Source organism: Chlamydomonas reinhardtii, chromosome 13 (genome assembly GCF_000002595.2).
Source record: "Chlamydomonas reinhardtii strain CC-503 cw92 mt+ chromosome 13, whole genome shotgun sequence".
NCBI lineage: Eukaryota > Viridiplantae > Chlorophyta > Chlorophyceae > Chlamydomonadales > Chlamydomonadaceae > Chlamydomonas > Chlamydomonas reinhardtii.
This window is the reverse complement of record NC_057016.1, coordinates 753196-768758: the sequence shown is the minus strand read 5'-3', so window position 1 is coordinate 768758 and position 15563 is coordinate 753196. Positions and strand designations below refer to the sequence as shown.

Below are 15563 nucleotides of genomic sequence, written 5' to 3'. Positions count from 1 at the left end.
TTTTAAAAATAACTAGCTTGTACTGACAGCACAAGCGCCCTTGCCCGTCGCGTGAATTTCTCGATCCGCTTGTGACGCCACCGGCGTAAACCGAACCAAGGTCAGGTTCGCGCGAGTGCGCGCAGGTCGCGCCTATCTTACATACAGCTGACCATAGCCCTCGGCAAACCAGCGCACAGCGTTTCAACTACAACAACACATAACGGCCACCGATTCCAGTCTGTTATCTTTTGCTCCCTCCCCTCCTTCAGACTAACGCAACGCTTTGACCCAGGATGTCCAGCATTTTTGGCAGCATTACGGTGGAGACACCAAAGTACACTGTTCTTAAAACGCTCGGGACCAGTGGCGCGGAGCTGCGCAAATATGCGCCTCAGGGTGAGTCCCGAGCTGAACGCCGGGCGCCAGGGTTAGGCAGGCACGGGTGCAGGCGCAGGCGCGGATGCCTGCGCGAATGAGGGCCGTAGATCCAGTGGAGCGTGCAGCAGCTGTGGGAGCTGGGAAGAGACCAGCTCAGGGTCCGCACACCCGTACCGTACTAACCGTTGCACTCCCTCCGCCCTCCCGCTGTCACCCCTACCTTACCGAACATCCCCTTCATCTCACAACTCGTACCTCGCACATGTACGGCGCTGCGCAGTACGGGCCGAGGTGACGTACGACATGCCTGAGGCGGCGCCCATCATGGACGGCCTCAACAACCCCTTCCGCTCCCTAGCGGGTGAGGCGGTTGGGCAAACGTGTGTGTGTGGGGGGGGTTAGTTAATTCCAATCTCAAATTCGCGCGTTAGGAGTGAAACCACCAAGTCAACCCCGAGACCCAGAGCCCGACACCAGCCACAGAGGGGGGTTGAGCCATGTTGTGGATTCCGGACGTACAGCTGCCCGTGGCGCGGCCCCGTGTATATGTGCAAGGGGCAAACGCCGTATGCATGCGAATGCACACGCAGGGCAGCGGTATACCTCAGGCGTCAGGAGATTTGGACAGCATGTGAACCGGGTTTTCCATGCTGCATGATGCTCGCGGTATCGCTGTTGTTATGTCCCACACACAGGTTTCATCTTTGGGAACAACACCGCACGCTCAGGGGCCGGCAATGAGAAGGTGGGTGGTCGGCAGAGAGCTTGTGAGGTGCCGTGACCGGCCGCGCCAGCGTTCATCAAAAGTCAATAGTACGGTTCACACGCACGGATGGATAACGCAGCTGCGGCTTCCGCCTCTGGCGCAGACCTCTGCCTAACTCCAAGCCCGCACACTCGCCCTCTGTAGGTGGCTATGACGGCGCCGGTGGTGATGCAGCAGCCCGCTGCCTCGGGCGCCTCGGGCGCCTCAGAGAAGATCGCCATGACTGCGCCGGTGGTCATGCAGCAGCCGGCGGGGGCGGAGGGCGGCGAGGCCGCGGGGACCAAGCAGCGCGTCATGGTGAGAGCTGGCCGTGTGTGTATGTGTGTGCATGTGGCTGCAGGCTGGGAGTGGCGAGCGGAGACCTCCGCCACATGACTTCGTGCGCAACACCAAGGCGAATACACATTGCCTGCTCCTAGCTGCGAGTGCTGCCCGTGTTAGCCCATGCCAACACGCGGAAATAACAGCTCTCCCCTCGCCCCTGCTCTCCACCCCAATCACCACCATCGCCATGGCCATCCACCACCTCCCCTCGCGTGCGCCCTCCCCGCCCTACCTCCCCTCCCCTATTCCCTCCAACCCCCACAGGCCTTCATCATGCCCAGCAAGTACCACTCGCCGGAGGACCTGCCCGCGCCCAAGGACCCGCGCGTGCGCCTGGTGGCGGTGCCCGAGCGCACCTTTGCCGCGCTCACCTTCCGCGGGGGCATGAGCGCCGCGGTGGCGGCCCGGCGCGAGGCGGAGTTGCGGGCAGCTGCGGCCGCCGAGGGCGTGGCGCTCAACAGCGACAAGGGGCAGGTGCAGTTCGGCGCGTTCAACCCGCCCTGGTGCCTGCGCTGGTTTAAGACCAACGAGGTGCTGATTCCCGTGGCGGAGGAGGCGGCGGGGGCTGCGGCGGGCAAGCAGTAGAGGAGGGGTTATGCGTCCGAGCCCAGTAGGAGGAGGAAGGGGCTCAGGAGGAGGCGCGGCAGCAGGAGCGGCGCCCGGGGAAGGCGTGGCGGGGGAATTGCATTGGTTGCAATAAGCGCAGGAGGTGCTACGATAGCGCACGCAAACAGGCGTGGCATGAGCGCAGTATGCGGGGTTTTGAGAGAGCAGATCTACGGATTCCGCAGTTTAGCAGGATGTTGATTGTGCACATGTTTGGCCACTGCGTTGATCTAGGTTGCGAAAGCATAAATAGAGCTACGGCTTGGAGTGCATTTGCATTGTGGGTGGAGCTGGAGTTGCAGTTGTGTTGGATATAGCGGACTACCACTGTATGTCCAGCCACCGGACAACATGGTTTTGGACAGGGAAGTTAAGTTGAGCCGCTGCAAAAGTGGGTCTTCCAAGCTGCGGCGAGCCCACCACAAGGGGAAGTTAGGTTGGTGCGCAGAGACTGATACACTGCAACCGTGTAACGGCCGCTAAAGGCTTTGCTTCCACGCCGCACGTCCGTTCCAGCACGCCTAGCTGCCAAGCAAGAGCCATTCATCTAGTGCACCAGTCTGTTGTTCAAAGCGCCATATGACCGCACGTATGTCTCACAATAATGCGCAGCCTGTCTGCCTGTGGTATACCTTGTAGAACGTGTCCTCCTGAGGCCCAACAGCAACAACCCCACAGCCTGTCACCCATGCATGCCTACCGCATACCTGCCTCTATGTACCGCTGACCTGCCGCGCAAAGTGAGCCAGTCGCATCCTTCATCGTCTTTGGCCTGCCTACACTGACCCCGCCACGCCTAGCCGCCGCGTCCGCCAGCCCCCCAAAACCACGCGCCCGTCAGCCCGCCGCCACCTAGCCCCGCCGCCACCTAGCACCGTCGCTACCTAGCCCCGGCCGAAGCCCCCACGCCCCAGCATGTCTGCCAGGCGGCTGCGCACCACCGGCAGCGGCTCCTCCGCCAGCATGCGCCCCATCTCCTCGCCAGTCACTGCGGGCAGTGAGGGGGCATACACACACATCACTGATGACACACGGGCGCAAGATGCACGCACAGTGGGACCCTGGGTGTGGCTGCCAGCACCGTGAGTGTGCGTGTCAAGTCCCATTGTGCCGTTATTTCACCTTGCGTGCGCACGCAACTCTCAAAGCCACACACCCGCACATACGCGCCTGCGCCAACAGCATGCCTGGTCCCTATCCGAATCTCCCTCAGCTCCTCAGCCTAATTCCATGTTGCATTCTTTGTCTCACTTCGCTTGGCTGCCCACCCGCCCCCCCCCCCGGAACCCCCCCCCCCCCCCACACACACACACACACACCACACACACCCTCACCCGTGCGCGCCACGCGGTCCGCCAGCAGCTGCCGCTCTCCAGGGCCCGCCTCCACCAGCCGCTCAGCCAGCTCATGCGCGGCGGCGGCGCCCGCAGTGCTGCCGCCGGCAGCCATGCCCACCTGACCCGCAGCCGCCGCCCCCGCCGTCACGCCGCCGCGGCCGGGCGGCACAACCGCGCCGGCATGCTCCGTCAGCGCGGAGGACAGCGCCCGCCGGAACGCGTCGATGTCAATGGCCCGCGGGACGGCTTCGTAGTCGTACGTGACGGCGCCGCGGCCCGTGTCCATGGCGCCGCCGCCGCCGCCTGCCTCGCCGGCGCCGCCGGCGTGTCCGCTGGCGTTGGTGAGGGGTCCCAGGTGCGGCTCGAAGTCGCCGCGGGAGAGGCGGTCCACCACCCGGTTCACCACGCCGTCTGGCGCGCGTGTGGCCGGGGGAAGGTGTGGCGGGGTGAGAGCGGGGGCAGGTGAGAGGGGGTTGCAGGTGAACCAGAGCTTTAATCCGACCCCCGGGCCTTCCGCGTGGCCAGGCAAGAGTCCCAGCAGGCAACAACTTTTTTTGAAGCCTGCAATTCAATAAAGCACGCTGCTAGCATCAATTCTCACCGATCAGGCGGCTGGCGCGTTGCAGTCGCTCATCCGGTGGCCCTCCCGGAGCGCTTCCGGCCAGGCCGCGGGCGCCCTCCGCCGACAGCGGCAGCGGCGGCAGCAGGGCCGTTGGCTGCTGCGGTGGCTCGTGCGGACCCAGCAGCGCTGCGGCACAGCGCCGCGGCCAGCAGCCCGCCGCCAGCAGGTCGCGGGAGCGCCTCGTCAGTGTCAGCATGTCGGCAAGCAAAAAGAAAGTGCTGTTTGAGACCCGTTGAGCCGAGCACAGGGTACTGTTATCAGCGTCAATTACTTTAACTAAGGTCTTGATGTGTTGGAGTTGCTGTATGCGCCAGGTCCAAGCCCACAGCAGTGCATGGCGGTCTCCAAGCGTGCGCAACGATCCGCCTTCGTCAAAACCGGCCTTCCCGGCCATGCACCCCTGCGGCCACCCCATGTCCACAGCTGTCTTGGCTCCCCCTGCCGTGTCGCCCCTCTCGCTTCGGCAGGAGCAGGGCGTGTGCACGGCAGCGATATGCCCGAGCTGGTACTAATCTGTGCCAGGCCGCCCCATCCGCGGCGGACTTAGCTCCTTTGTGACTCCGCTCCTCTCGTTCCTGAGCCTGTAGCACAGCTCCATCGGTCCTGGCGCACAGCAGGGTCACAGTTGGCGCATGAGCGCACGTAGCATGCATTGAACTCAGCGGCCAGCGTCCGCATTTCACCACTGCCGCTCCTACAACTAACTGATGGTTCGGCGGTTCGGGCTCCGCATGAAGACCGCAGTTCTCTGCAGTTGTCTGCAGTTCTCTGCTTGCAGGTAACCTCTCCGGCGGCGGAGCCGCCCTCACAACTTGGAACACGACGCAATGCTTGGAAACCGCGGCCTTAAATACACATCTACCGCTTAATCAACCAGAACAACAGACACCACGCAACGGGGACACCCCGTGGCTACGAATCTGCGTAGACGAGTGTGCCCTCCGTACAGCCACTGCTGTACTCTACTACCAGCAGTCTGTCACGCCTTACACCGTATCCTCCTCCCCCCAGCGCACCACAGGTGAACGGCACCGTGCACTTGTGCCCTCTCTTTGCTTCACAGCAGACCAGCAGTCCACTACCCCCCATTTACACCGTCCTGCCCTCCGCTGTGCTCCCGTGAATACCGTACGTTCGCAAGGTCCTGTACACTCAAACGTCGGTGGAATCACGGCAAGTAAGCGTGGTTCAGTTCCATATGTGCATGTTCTCTCTCGTCAAGCAGTAGTGTCACAGCGATGTCCTTCCAGACTAGGAGCCCCGGTAATGGGAATCATAGCAGGGTGCGCAGCATCCGTGCGCTCGTGCCGTAACCGTACATCCGTTCGCTCCGAGACCTACCGCCCCTCATCCCCTCGAATCGCATCCATTGCTTGTCGTCTCGAGTCCAAGGAGACTTTGCCGTCTCATATCCATGAATGTAACGTTAGTCGAGCCTTTCACACACCGCACCTCAGCAGACAGTGCGGCACACACCCGCACACGCAGCGCACGCAGCGTTGCCCTCTCAGCGGTCAGTCGAGTCCGCCGTCACAGCCACCGCCGTCACGGCTGCCGCGCTGGCTTTGCCCTCGGCCGCCTCTATCGCCGCCTCCTCCTCCTGCTTGCCCCCGCCCTCCTTCTCCTGCTGCTGCGTCGCCCAATCCTTCTCAGCTCCCTCCTCCTCCTGCTGCACCTCCTCGTCCTCTCCATCGCTCTCGCCGTCCGCGGCATCGAATGCGAAGCTGCTGACGGCGCCGTTGGCGCAGCCCGCCTCCGCCGCCTCGCCGCACAGCTCCTTCATCATGGCGGCAGTGGAGCGGCCCGCGGCGTGGCCGGCGCGGATCTGGGGGATGGGGCGGAAGCAGTCACATGGTCGTCCGCTACCCGGCCTAAAAGTGCCAGCACCCCCAGAAACGTCGCTCAACAACGCCGCCTAGTGGACAGTGGCGCACTAGCCCACGGTGCCCTATTCTTACCCCCACGCTGCCGCACTGCTCCTCGTCCAACCCCGGTCCCTCAGCCGCTCAGCACCTCCACCTCCACCTCCACCCCCACCTCCGCCCCGGGCCCACCCGCCCCCGCACCTTGTCCATGGCGACTGCGACGTCGTCCATGACGCGCGTCACGGCGCGCACGCTGATGCCGCGCAGCACGCCGCCCAGCACCGGCAGCCGTGCCATGAAGGCGGGCATGCCTGCGTGTGTGTATGTATGTGTGTGTATGTGTGTGCGCTTGTGTGTATGTGCGTGTGTAGCGGAAAGGTGCAAGGGTGGTTCGGAGGGATGCTGGTGGCAGCGGGCGCCGAGGTTGGAACAGCCAGGGCGACATCGGGAGAAGCGGTTTGCAATACCACATACACCGCATCGTGCCGCACAACCCAAATCCGCCGCAAACCAAGTCCGTTTGTGTGCGAGCACACGAAGGAGGAGACTGCACGAGTCGTGGGCCAGCATACAGGACAGCCCGCCCCATCCTGCTACGCAACACAACATCGCACCGCGGCCTGCTCTCTCGCTCGCCGTACTCCCCCATGCCCCCCAAACAAACGCTCGCCGCCACCCCACCCCGCCCAGCCGCCCAGCCGCTCACGCACCCTTGGGCAGCACGTCCTGCGTCAGCTCGCCGCGGCAGCCCACCACCTTGCCGCTGGCCGGGTCGCGCACCGCCCGCAGCTCCCACTCGCCGCTGAACTTGCCCAGCACGTCCTGCAGTTGCCGGGGAGGGGGCGGGTGAGCAAGTTGACGGGTGGACGTGGTGGCGGTCGGGAGGCGTCCGAGCGCTGACGAGTTCCAGCACGGCTCTCAAAAGGATCCGCTCCTGGGCTCAATGTCCGCCGTGGGCAAGACGTTGCGTCACACAGCGCGCCTGATACCGTATATTGACCCCAAAACCACGCCCGGCCGCCTTGCACCCCTGAGCGCCACGCGGCTGTCCATCCATCTCCACGCCCCGTGCCGAGGGTTGTTTGGCACATCACAAGCCTCTTTGCTCCGCGCCCACCCCATTTATGGGCTCCCCCACTACATTTTGGGTGTACCGCGCGGACGACTCCCTGCCGGCCCTCACTCACGCTGCGCAGTAGCTCGAACTTGGTGCGCAGGCAGTCCGGGTCGCGCGCGTCCTCAATGACGTGCAGCCATGTGCTGTGTGTGCATGTGTGTGTATGTGTGGGGGGGGGGAGGGGGAGATGGAACGGTCAAGGGTCAGGGGTAGTTACCTCGGAACCCAAAGAGGCCCAGCATATGTTGCTGCCTGGAGGGATAGGCCGTGGACCTCCCAATCGCGCTATGATGTGGGTAAGGCCGTCGTGTGCGCCCCAAGCCGCCGTGTGCGCCCCACCGCACCCTTTCCCAAGAACGTGCGCATCCTCCTCAACACATAAACATGGCAACTGCTTCGCAGCACAGCAACTTGACAACAATCGGACGATGCCTGGTCTGCACTCACGAGTAGGTGCGGTGGATCCACATGATTTGAATGTCGCCCAGTTGCTCCACCTGTTCCACGTTACAACAGGCGGCACAGACGTGACCATGTGTTGCACATACCGGTATGGTTGGAAGAGGCTTACGGCCCGTCCTCACCCGCCTTCCCGATGAGCACACGCCCGACCCACATCGCCATGGTGGGGGGCAGGTAGGCCAGCAGACCCGTCAGGTGCCACCTCCTTGCCTGCTGTGCCGGTAAGCCCCCTGCGCGCCCCTGCCCTCCCAGCCACTTCTCGTACCCCACCTGCACCTCCTTGTAGGCCGGCTCCGTCTTAATGACCTTCCGCTGCCCCACCTGCCGGCCCGTCAGACAGACACAAGCAGGGCGGGATGTGGGTCAGGCCCGTCCACACACACACACACACACAGGCAGGGCGGGATGTGGGTCAGGCGCAAAGCTAAGGGTGCGGCGCGACGGCTACGAGGGTTAGGTCTCAGCGCGCAGCGCACTACCGCATTCCTTGCCGCCGCTGCGCCAAAAGCCACGTCCGCCCCGGCGACTGCCGCGTGAGCGCTTTCTGTCCAGCCGCGCGCCCCACCCGCTGGATATCGCGGAACAGGCTTGAGTTGTCTGGGTGCGTAAAGATGGCGAAGGGAACCTGCGCGCCAGCAGAGGATGGTTGGGCAGCAAGCAAGCTCAGTGTGCTGGGTTCGTCGGGGGATGCAGCGGTCAGCGCAAGAACACATGTTGACTGGGTCCTTCCGTCGCTCAAATATGCTCCCAGCCACGCCCCGCACCTCCGGCGGGACGTCCCAGTTCGCAATGACGCGCACATGGCACATGTAGCCGGCCTGTCGACGTGAAGGGCAAGATTGCTTGTGAGTGTCAGGGCGCGGGGGTACCAGCTTTGGGCGGGAAACGGTAGAAACAAGGGTTTTGCCCAGGGCGGTCCCGCTGGATGAGCTCTATCGCACCTTGTTGGACACCGTCACGCTGTAATTCTTGCCCTTGGCCGCTGACGTGCCCGCCAGCCCTTTCGGCGCGGGCGGCAGCTCCATGACGGTTTCCGCGCTCGGGTTCGCCTTCAGCTCCTCCTCAATCTGATGCTTGACGCTGTCATCTACTAAAACAGGCTCAACGGACAGATTCTGCATCTCGGCTTTGGGTGCTGCAGAGGGAACGCTCGCGCCCGCATTGCGCTCAAGCTGGCCGTCAGCCTCCGCGCTGATGGAGGTGCTTGGAGACATCTGTGTGCAAACTATACAAGAAAGCAAGCGCCTGTTTTGCTTCAAGAAGCTGCGAGCGCGGAGCGTGGCGGGCTGCCTTTGTCCTTCGTTGTTCGGGTTCACAGAGCGCTGGATGTGTGCGACTATGCTGCGAAACTGGAATAACTTGTATTTTCTTGGCGAAAGACGTAGCATGCGTGGATGGAGCTGGGAAACGCCGATGGCCGCGCAACACCCCTCGTGGAGGCTGGCGTTGCGCTGTGTGCACATGGGCGGTGCCTGTACCAACCGCCCCCGGCCATAGGAGAAATTTGACGGGGGCAGGTAGTGATGACATGTGAGATGAGGTAGTTTCGATACCTTCGGCCTCAGACGTGCAACAACGTGGTGTGGGCGCTGAGGGAAAGCCACCTGTACGAGCTCCTGCAGCACCGTGCAGCACCGGCAGATGCAGGCAGTGGCGCCAGCCCACACTCATCCCACAGCGCGTCCACGTGCCCTGCCTGTGCCGCGTACCGCACGCAGCGCTCGACAGGCGGGATGCCCAGCGCGTGCATTCGCTGCAGCCGCCGCAGGTGGCCGGGTCGCCGCGACAAGGCCGCCCACAGACCGCGGGAGCCGCGGCGGCTGTAGCAGCGCGCCAGCTCCCGCGCCTGTTCCCTCTGTCTTTCCTGTTGCAACAGACTTTCTATCAACATTTTGGATTGAGAGCATTGCGCATATCTGTGCGCTCATGCGCTGACGCTACATTGATACTTGCGCCCCCGCGCTGCTGCAACGGCTGCCCGCAGCTGTGACGGAAATGAAGGCACCCGCCTCCCACCGGCTGCAGGGGCATTAAACGGCACATGTCTGCAAAGTAATCTTAATGCTTTACCAGGCTTTACAGCACAAACAAAGAAACATGTGTCATCTTTTCCCGTCGTCCCTGCCAGCACCGGCAGTAGCCATATCTAATAAAACAGCAGGCTGCTGCTGCTGGTCCACCTGCTGCTGCCGCCACCACCACCGTCCGCTCCTGGTAGCCCTCCCCGACAGCGGCTGTAGCTCATTCTGCTGCTAAAGCTGCTGGACCCACAACTCATTCCGCTTGCGCCTGCTGCCGCCAGCATCCTGGCCGTCTCCCTCTTCCTCTTCCTGCTACAGCTGACACCTCCCTGCATCCTCCCCCTTTCCTCCCTTCCTCCTTCAACCCATCATCGCTTCACACCTCACCGCCACCACCACAACCAACAGACCAGGATTTCCCTCCGGTTACAGTTACTGCTTGGCGAAGGTGATGTTCATGGCGTTTGCGGGCGTGATCTTGAATCCCTGCAGGCCCTGCATGGCGGTGCCGCTCTGCATCTCGTTCTCGTACCTGCATCGGGAGCGGGGCGCCGAAGGCCAGGGTGTTGCAGATGTTAAGGATATGCGGAGACAAGCACTCAGCACCAGGTACAGGTGGTACCGGTATCAGAAACCCGCGGCCCAACCCAGTCCCCGTGCCCACACTAGCCCATCATGCGGCTTCGCTCACACCGTATACTTGGTGGCCCTGCCCCCCTTCCCTTCCCTTCCCTTCCTCTTCCTCTTCCCCCTTCCTCTTCCTCCCCTTCCCTTCCCTTCCCTTCCCTTCCCTTCCCTTCCCTTCCCTTCCCTTCCCTTCCCTTCCCTTCCCTTCCCTTCCCTTCCCTTCCCTCCTCCCTCTTCCTTCCCTCTCCCTCCCCTTTCCTCGTCTCCCCCTTTTCCGCCTCCACTCACTCGACGAAGGCGATGCCGGGCCGCGCCTCCACCATGCGCACCTCGCGGAAGCCGGGGAATTGCTGCGGGGCGGGGCGGAGGGGTAAAGTGAGCGTGTGGCGTGTATGTGTGTGTGGTACCGGTATGTGTGGCCGGCGCATGCAAGGTCAAGTGGGCAACCCAAGGCACTCGCACAAACAGTCTGGGTGTGCCCCGCTCGTGCCGCACCGAATCCAAACATTTGGCCACCAGCCCACCCCACCCATCCACCCCCAGTCCCCCACCCACCCCTGGCTCCTCCTCGCTCTTGTGCAATGAATTGACTTCTAATCCTCAGCCTCAGTCCTCACGGGAATGGTGAAACTCACACCCCGCCCCATCCCCCTCCCCCAAAACCTCCCCACCTGGAACAGCATGCCCAGCATGGCCTCGTTGGAGGTCTCGGGCAGGTTCTGTACGAACAGGATCTTGTTGGGCGCGTTGGCGGCGCCGGCGGCAGCTGAGGCGGCGGCGGAGGGCACCTGTGAAAGGCGGGGGTGGGGGCAAAGAGAGGCAGCAGGGAGCCATATGAGCGGCCACGTGTGTGCCAGGCGCGTGCACGTGTGCTCTGCGTTCGCAAAGCCCGGCTGGGGATGGGAGTGAAGGCTCAAATGGGGGCTTGGAAAGCAAGCTGCCCGCTCCACCTCCGCACCACACAGCTACCGTCCCCGCAGAGACACTTCACCCCTACCCGCACCACGCCGCCTCCCCTGCCACTCATGCTCCACAGACACTGCCTATGCCACCCATTTCCCCTCCTGTCTCGCTCATCCCAGCTCTCTCCCGCTCATGCCACCCCCGCCACCCACCGGGCCGGCGGACACGGGCAGGGGCTTGTTGCCGGCCGGCCGCTTCAGCATCGCCTCTGCGAGCGGGTGGGTGAAGGGAAGGAGTGCGGTGGGTGAGTGGGTGCGAGGTCCGCCGCTTCCACACACCCCCGCTTGCATGGACGGCCAGCCCCTCCTCATGGGATGGCCATTCCTCCCTCCCTGACCGTCCCTAAACCCCTGCCTCGTGCGTCTGCTCCACTTCCTCCCTCCCTCCGTCCTCCCTTACCGCGTGCCGCCGCGTTCTTCTGCGCGCGGCTCTTCTTGTCTGGCTTGTAGGTGCCGTCCACCTTGGCCACCGCGTCGGACTTGGTCTTGGCGTACGTGATGCGCTGGGGGAGTGGGAGCGGATGGAGAGTGGGTGAGGTGGATGGGGGGTGGGCTTGCAGGGTTAAGGAGGAGGAGTGAAGCACCATAAACATCGGGAGGGGCGGGTGGTTCCAGGCATGATTAGTTAAGGATCGGCGCGGTGCGTGTGAGTGTGTGTGTGTCCGGCCCTTGGAACCAGTCTTCCACCGTGCCTGTGCCCCTGAGCCCAACGAGGAAGGCCACACGCGCCAGTCCACCCCGATCATCCCCGGCACCCCCAACACCTCACCACCCCGCCATGAACTAGTGTTGTGGCCACGCTTGGCCCCTCACCCCCACCCCACTAATCATGAATGTAACCCCACCCACTGCCCCGATGCGGCCGTGCTCTGCAGCAACGGCGGCGGCGAGCTGAGGGCGCCGCTGCAGCTGAGGAGGGAGGTGACACGCCCCTCCTGCCCGCACCCGTGCTGTCCCAGGGCCCCCACTGGCCCGGCCGTAAGCGGGAGAGGCCGCCGCCTCCAGTGGACACCCCCGGGGTGGGGTGGGGGCGGCTCGGGGACTGCAGGGCACATGACCATGCGTGTGGCATGTGCATGCAGCCCACCCCCACTCCATCCATCGTATCATGGGTGCAAGCCCAACCCCTTGCTGCAAGCACACACACCCCAGTACACACGCCAGCCCGCAGCCCCCACCTCCAGCTCCCGCCTCCACATGCTGCGTCACACACGAGGTCCCGCCCCGCATCACGCGCCGGGGGACGCAGGGACTGCCCTGGAGGTGGTCATCATACAGGACCTTACTCCCTATCCCCCTGGCCCCTGCCTCCCACCCCTTCCCAACCTACACCTCCGCACCCCCCCCCCCCGAAACCTCATCCCATGTCCACCCCGCTGAAGGGTAGGGGCTGCAGCAGCCGGCCTGCTGCCGCTGGCGCCTGCCCGCGCACAGCCCCCCTGCGACGCCCCAGCAAGGCGCCCAGCTTGGCCCGCGCCTGCTCCCGCCGCGCTTAACAGCCTGTGCCCCGGGCATCAGGCACCAAGCCCAACTCACGATGGGCTTGTCAAAGAAGGGGAAGCCCTGCATCGTCCGCAGCGCGTTGGTCGCCGCTGCCGTGTCTGTGAAGACCACCCACGCCTGCCCGCGAAGGCGGTATGTCTTCATCGCGACCACGTCCAGCACTCTCCCGAATTGCGAGAACATCGCGTATAAGCATTTCTTCATCTCTGCAGCAGCGTGCAGGCGAAGAGCAGGCCAGTCAGTGCGGAAGATCCCCTTCCAAGCCTCGAGAGGCTGCTCTATATCTGGGTTGCAGCATGTGAAAGCACTGATGTCGAAGTTGCAATGCAGCTCCAAGCTTCTTGCAGTCTGAGAAAGCCGGGAAAGGCCGCCTTCCGCCTAGCGACCAACCTTCTTTGCTCAATTTTTCATACAAGTTGTTAACATAAATAGTTTGGTTTGGTGGAATGTCCATGGTGGCCTAGCACAGGTCCGAGCTTTGGCGGGTGTCAAGAAGTAGCGTCAAAACACGTACGTCAAAGATCAGAGTAGGACGCACAGAAGCAGTATCGGAACTTTTCGTGCGGTGCGGCTGTTCGGGGGAAAAATCAGGGCCCTCATGCAGGAGTTGCATGGGAGTGCACCGAAAACGCTTCTACTTCAGCGATCACCGCTAGCGGTGTCTTTCAAGTAGACCAGCAGTACATTAGGCTCACATTCAGCAAAAATGAGCAAGCCTGCTTCCTACAAGTACCTGGTGGAGGTGGAGCCTGCGAGGCCCGCGAACGGGGACAAGCCCTCCGCGAGCCCCGTCTACCGCAGCGTTTATGCCAAGGATGGCTTCCCTACGGCAGACTTCAAGACTCTGTTTGAGATGTTTGAGCAGTCTGCCGCGAAGTACCCCGACAACCAGTGCCTCGGTGCGTCGACCCCCCAACGCCTGCTCACGCGCGCTGGGGCCAAACTGTCTATGGGGAGCAAGAAATATGTTCATTTTGGGGATATTCAACTAGCTAAAATACAAGCGGGCTCAGCTGAGCGTGTATGCGTGCATCTGCACTCTGGTCGGACCCCGGCCCACAGGCAAGCGCGTGAAGAAGGAGAATGGCGAGGCCGGACCCTACGTGTTCAAGAGCTACAAGGAGATCCACACGGAGGTTGCGAACGTCGCGTCCGCGCTTCGCGCGCTGGGCGTCAATCCGGCTCAGCGCGTGGGCGTGTTCGGTGCCAACTGCCCCGAGTGGATGGTCGCGATGCAGGTGCGATCGTTTGTGGCGCGTGTGGCGCGTGGGTGGCGCTTCGAGCGTTACTGGGAGACCATCGTGTCAACCGCCCAGTATGGATTGTCGCTGCAAGCCAGCTTGGCGCTCGTGGCGCGCTCAGGTTTGCCACGCTGGCCCGGTCTTCTGTCATGGCATTCAGAAGACCGGGCCAGTCAGAGTGAGGAAGCTTACGGCAGTGTGGTCGGTCAGACTGCTGATGCATGATAACTCATGCGCGCCAACAAGCTGCAGCTGTTGAAGCGGGCGCGGATACCTGACGATGTTGTCTTTATTAGAAAAGACTACACGCGATGCCAGCGGTAGCCGGGACTTTGTGCCTGCGAAAAGCGCTGGGTCTTTTCACGATCGTGCGGCGGCTTCCACAGCACTTGCGCCGTGTTCGGCAACGAACACAACGTTGTCGCCGTCGTTATTGGCGAAGGGCAAATATCCAATGGTGGTGTGGGTGGGCATTGGGGCCGGATCCCTGGTCTGAGGGAACGATGGTGGCAACCGCCGTGTGCGCTCAGTCCAGCGGGTGGGTGTCTGTACGTCGGCGGGTGCCAACTCTATCACGCCGATCGAATCGGCGTTGCCCCGGCCCAACGGTCTGACAGACTTGTTTCGGGAAATTGGGTTGCGTAAAACCGCCCTTCAGCGCTGAGCGCGTCCCCCGCAATCGTTCGGTCTCCCCTGTCAGGCCTTACACAGAAGGTCACTTCTCCGTGCAGCCCCCGGCGCGGACTCGCCTCCCCCCAACACACACACACGTTCTCCCCCTCCCTCCCACTCCTTCTTCTCTCCTCCTTTCTCCCCCCACTCCGCAGGCCTGCAACCGCATGGCCATGCACTGCGTGCCGCTGTACGACAGCCTGGGCGAGAACGCCATCGAGTACATCGTTAACCACAGGTGTGCGTGTGTGTGTGTGTGGGGGGGGGGATCGCCGGGGTTGGGGGGCGTGTGTGTATATGCGCGCGCGTGTGTTTGGGGGGGGGGGTTAAACTCTGAACCAATCCCATAAGGAAACAGAAGCGCTATGTGCGCGTGTGTGTGTGGGGGGGGAGAGTTTATTCCAGCCCCAAGTACACAAGACCCGGCACCAGCCCACAGAGCGCGAAGGGGGGGGGCGAAGCAGGGGGGCGTGTGGGGGGAAGGGGAGGCGCGCGCGGGCGCGGGCGGCGAGGCGTGTGGGTGTTGGAGGGGCTGATTTCACCATTCCCCACCCAGTAAGCCGCACGAAGAAGGGGAGGCGTGCGGCCAGATTGCGAGGCTGTTGCCGCCATCCCCACAAGACCCTCGTGAACACGAACGAAACCCCCGACACCGACACCGCCTGCTAGCCATTTCCCACACCTCGCAACCCCATCCACCGCCCCAACCGCACCCTCTCACCCCACCCTGCCACCCGCCCACCACCTCCTCCTCCTCATCCCCACACCAGCGAGGCCGTGGCTGCCTTCGTGAGCAGCGAGAAGCTGCCGGCGCTGGCCAAGGCGCTGCCCAAGACCAAGGCCACGCTCAAGGTGGTGGTCTACTGGGGCGCCGGCAACGAGGCGGCGGCCAAGGTGAGGGAGGGAGCGGAGGGAGCGGAGGGAGGGAGGGAGGGAGGGGAGGGAGGGAGGGAGGGAGGGAGGGAGGGAGGGAGGGAGGGAGGGAGGGAGGGAGGGAGGGAGGGAGGGAGGGAGGGGAGGGGCGGAGGGAGGGAGGGAGGGAGGGAGGGAGGGAGGGAGGGAGGGAGGGAGGGAGGGA

At 63.4% G+C, this 15563-nt stretch overlaps 5 protein-coding genes across 7 annotated transcripts in view; 2 read left to right on the top strand and 3 right to left on the bottom strand.

The window, feature by feature from the left end:
* The first annotated feature begins 1 nt into the window (after window position 1).
* Window positions 2-2541, top strand: CHLRE_13g566850v5 (uncharacterized protein). The gene is made up of 6 exons (XM_001693641.2): window positions 2-100; window positions 252-378; window positions 641-721; window positions 1056-1105; window positions 1271-1423; window positions 1715-2541. Exons 2-6 carry the CDS (start codon window positions 276-278, stop codon window positions 2033-2035), a joined length of 708 nt encoding a protein of 235 aa, XP_001693693.1. The 5' UTR covers window positions 2-100; window positions 252-275; the 3' UTR covers window positions 2036-2541.
* An 18-nt stretch (window positions 2542-2559) lies between these two features.
* On the bottom strand, window positions 2560-4291 carry CHLRE_13g566800v5 (uncharacterized protein). Of its 2 annotated transcripts, none has more exons than XM_043069293.1 (3): window positions 3995-4291; window positions 3391-3804; window positions 2560-3044 (listed from the first exon to the last, which is right to left on the bottom strand). In XM_043069293.1, exons 1-3 carry the CDS (start codon window positions 4209-4211, stop codon window positions 2941-2943), a joined length of 735 nt encoding a protein of 244 aa, XP_042917269.1. In that variant the 5' UTR covers window positions 4212-4291; the 3' UTR covers window positions 2560-2940. The 2 variants fall into 2 exon arrangements, with proteins under 2 accessions (XP_042917269.1, XP_042917268.1); XM_043069294.1 differs by having other exon boundaries at window positions 2790-3044.
* Window positions 4292-4559: 268 nt separating this feature from the next.
* On the bottom strand, window positions 4560-8821 carry CHLRE_13g566750v5 (uncharacterized protein). The gene is made up of 9 exons (XM_043069292.1): window positions 8401-8821; window positions 8224-8277; window positions 8025-8084; window positions 7730-7780; window positions 7445-7494; window positions 7068-7140; window positions 6591-6702; window positions 6082-6191; window positions 4560-5840 (listed from the first exon to the last, which is right to left on the bottom strand). The coding sequence occupies exons 1-9, from the start codon at window positions 8578-8580 to the stop codon at window positions 5523-5525; spliced, it is 1008 nt and encodes a 335-aa protein (XP_042917267.1). The 5' UTR covers window positions 8581-8821; the 3' UTR covers window positions 4560-5522.
* A 694-nt stretch (window positions 8822-9515) lies between these two features.
* CHLRE_13g566700v5 (uncharacterized protein) lies at window positions 9516-13121 on the bottom strand. Its single transcript, XM_043069291.1, has 7 exons — window positions 12963-13121; window positions 12606-12778; window positions 11470-11572; window positions 11223-11278; window positions 10779-10895; window positions 10396-10457; window positions 9516-10012 (listed from the first exon to the last, which is right to left on the bottom strand). The coding sequence occupies exons 1-7, from the start codon at window positions 13024-13026 to the stop codon at window positions 9913-9915; spliced, it is 675 nt and encodes a 224-aa protein (XP_042917266.1). The 5' UTR covers window positions 13027-13121; the 3' UTR covers window positions 9516-9912.
* A 131-nt stretch (window positions 13122-13252) lies between these two features.
* CHLRE_13g566650v5 (uncharacterized protein) overlaps window positions 13253-15563 on the top strand; it is an 11161-nt gene continuing 8850 nt past the window's right edge. For both annotated transcript variants that reach the window (XM_043069290.1, XM_043069289.1), the window contains exons 1-4: window positions 13253-13471; window positions 13635-13810; window positions 14641-14723; window positions 15256-15379. In XM_043069290.1, coding sequence (XP_042917265.1) covers window positions 13279-13471; window positions 13635-13810; window positions 14641-14723; window positions 15256-15379 — 576 coding nt within the window. In that variant the 5' untranslated portion in view covers window positions 13253-13278. The remainder of the gene's footprint in view (window positions 13472-13634; window positions 13811-14640; window positions 14724-15255; window positions 15380-15563) is intronic.

Excerpts from the sequence above, each read along its gene's own strand:
- CHLRE_13g566850v5 (XM_001693641.2), top strand. The coding sequence starts at position 276 with ATGTCCAGCATTTTTGGCAGCATTACGGTGGAGACACCAAAGTACACT. Across the intron at positions 1,106-1,270 it reads CAGGGGCCGGCAATGAGAAG|GTGGCTATGACGGCGCCGGT; the intron begins GTGGGTGGTCGG and ends CGCCCTCTGTAG. Across the intron at positions 1,424-1,714 it reads GGACCAAGCAGCGCGTCATG|GCCTTCATCATGCCCAGCAA; the intron begins GTGAGAGCTGGC and ends CAACCCCCACAG.
- CHLRE_13g566800v5 (XM_043069293.1), bottom strand. The coding sequence starts at position 4,211 with ATGCTGACACTGACGAGGCGCTCCCGCGACCTGCTGGCGGCGGGCTGC. Across the intron at positions 3,805-3,994 it reads ACGCGCCAGCCGCCTGATCG|ACGGCGTGGTGAACCGGGTG; the intron begins GTGAGAATTGAT and ends CACGCGCGCCAG. Across the intron at positions 3,045-3,390 it reads GGACCGCGTGGCGCGCACGG|TGACTGGCGAGGAGATGGGG; the intron begins GTGAGGGTGTGT and ends CACTGCCCGCAG.
- CHLRE_13g566750v5 (XM_043069292.1), bottom strand. The coding sequence starts at position 8,580 with ATGCAGAATCTGTCCGTTGAGCCTGTTTTAGTAGATGACAGCGTCAAG. Across the intron at positions 7,781-8,024 it reads TGTTCCGCGATATCCAGCGG|GTGGGGCAGCGGAAGGTCAT; the intron begins GTGGGGCGCGCG and ends ACGGGCCGGCAG. Across the intron at positions 7,141-7,444 it reads TGGATCCACCGCACCTACTC|CACATGGCTGCACGTCATTG; the intron begins GTGAGTGCAGAC and ends ATGCACACACAG.
- CHLRE_13g566700v5 (XM_043069291.1), bottom strand. The coding sequence starts at position 13,026 with ATGGACATTCCACCAAACCAAACTATTTATGTTAACAACTTGTATGAA. Across the intron at positions 11,279-11,469 it reads GAAGAACGCGGCGGCACGCG|AGGCGATGCTGAAGCGGCCG; the intron begins GTAAGGGAGGAC and ends ACCCGCTCGCAG. Across the intron at positions 10,458-10,778 it reads TGCTGGGCATGCTGTTCCAG|CAATTCCCCGGCTTCCGCGA; the intron begins GTGGGGAGGTTT and ends CCCGCCCCGCAG.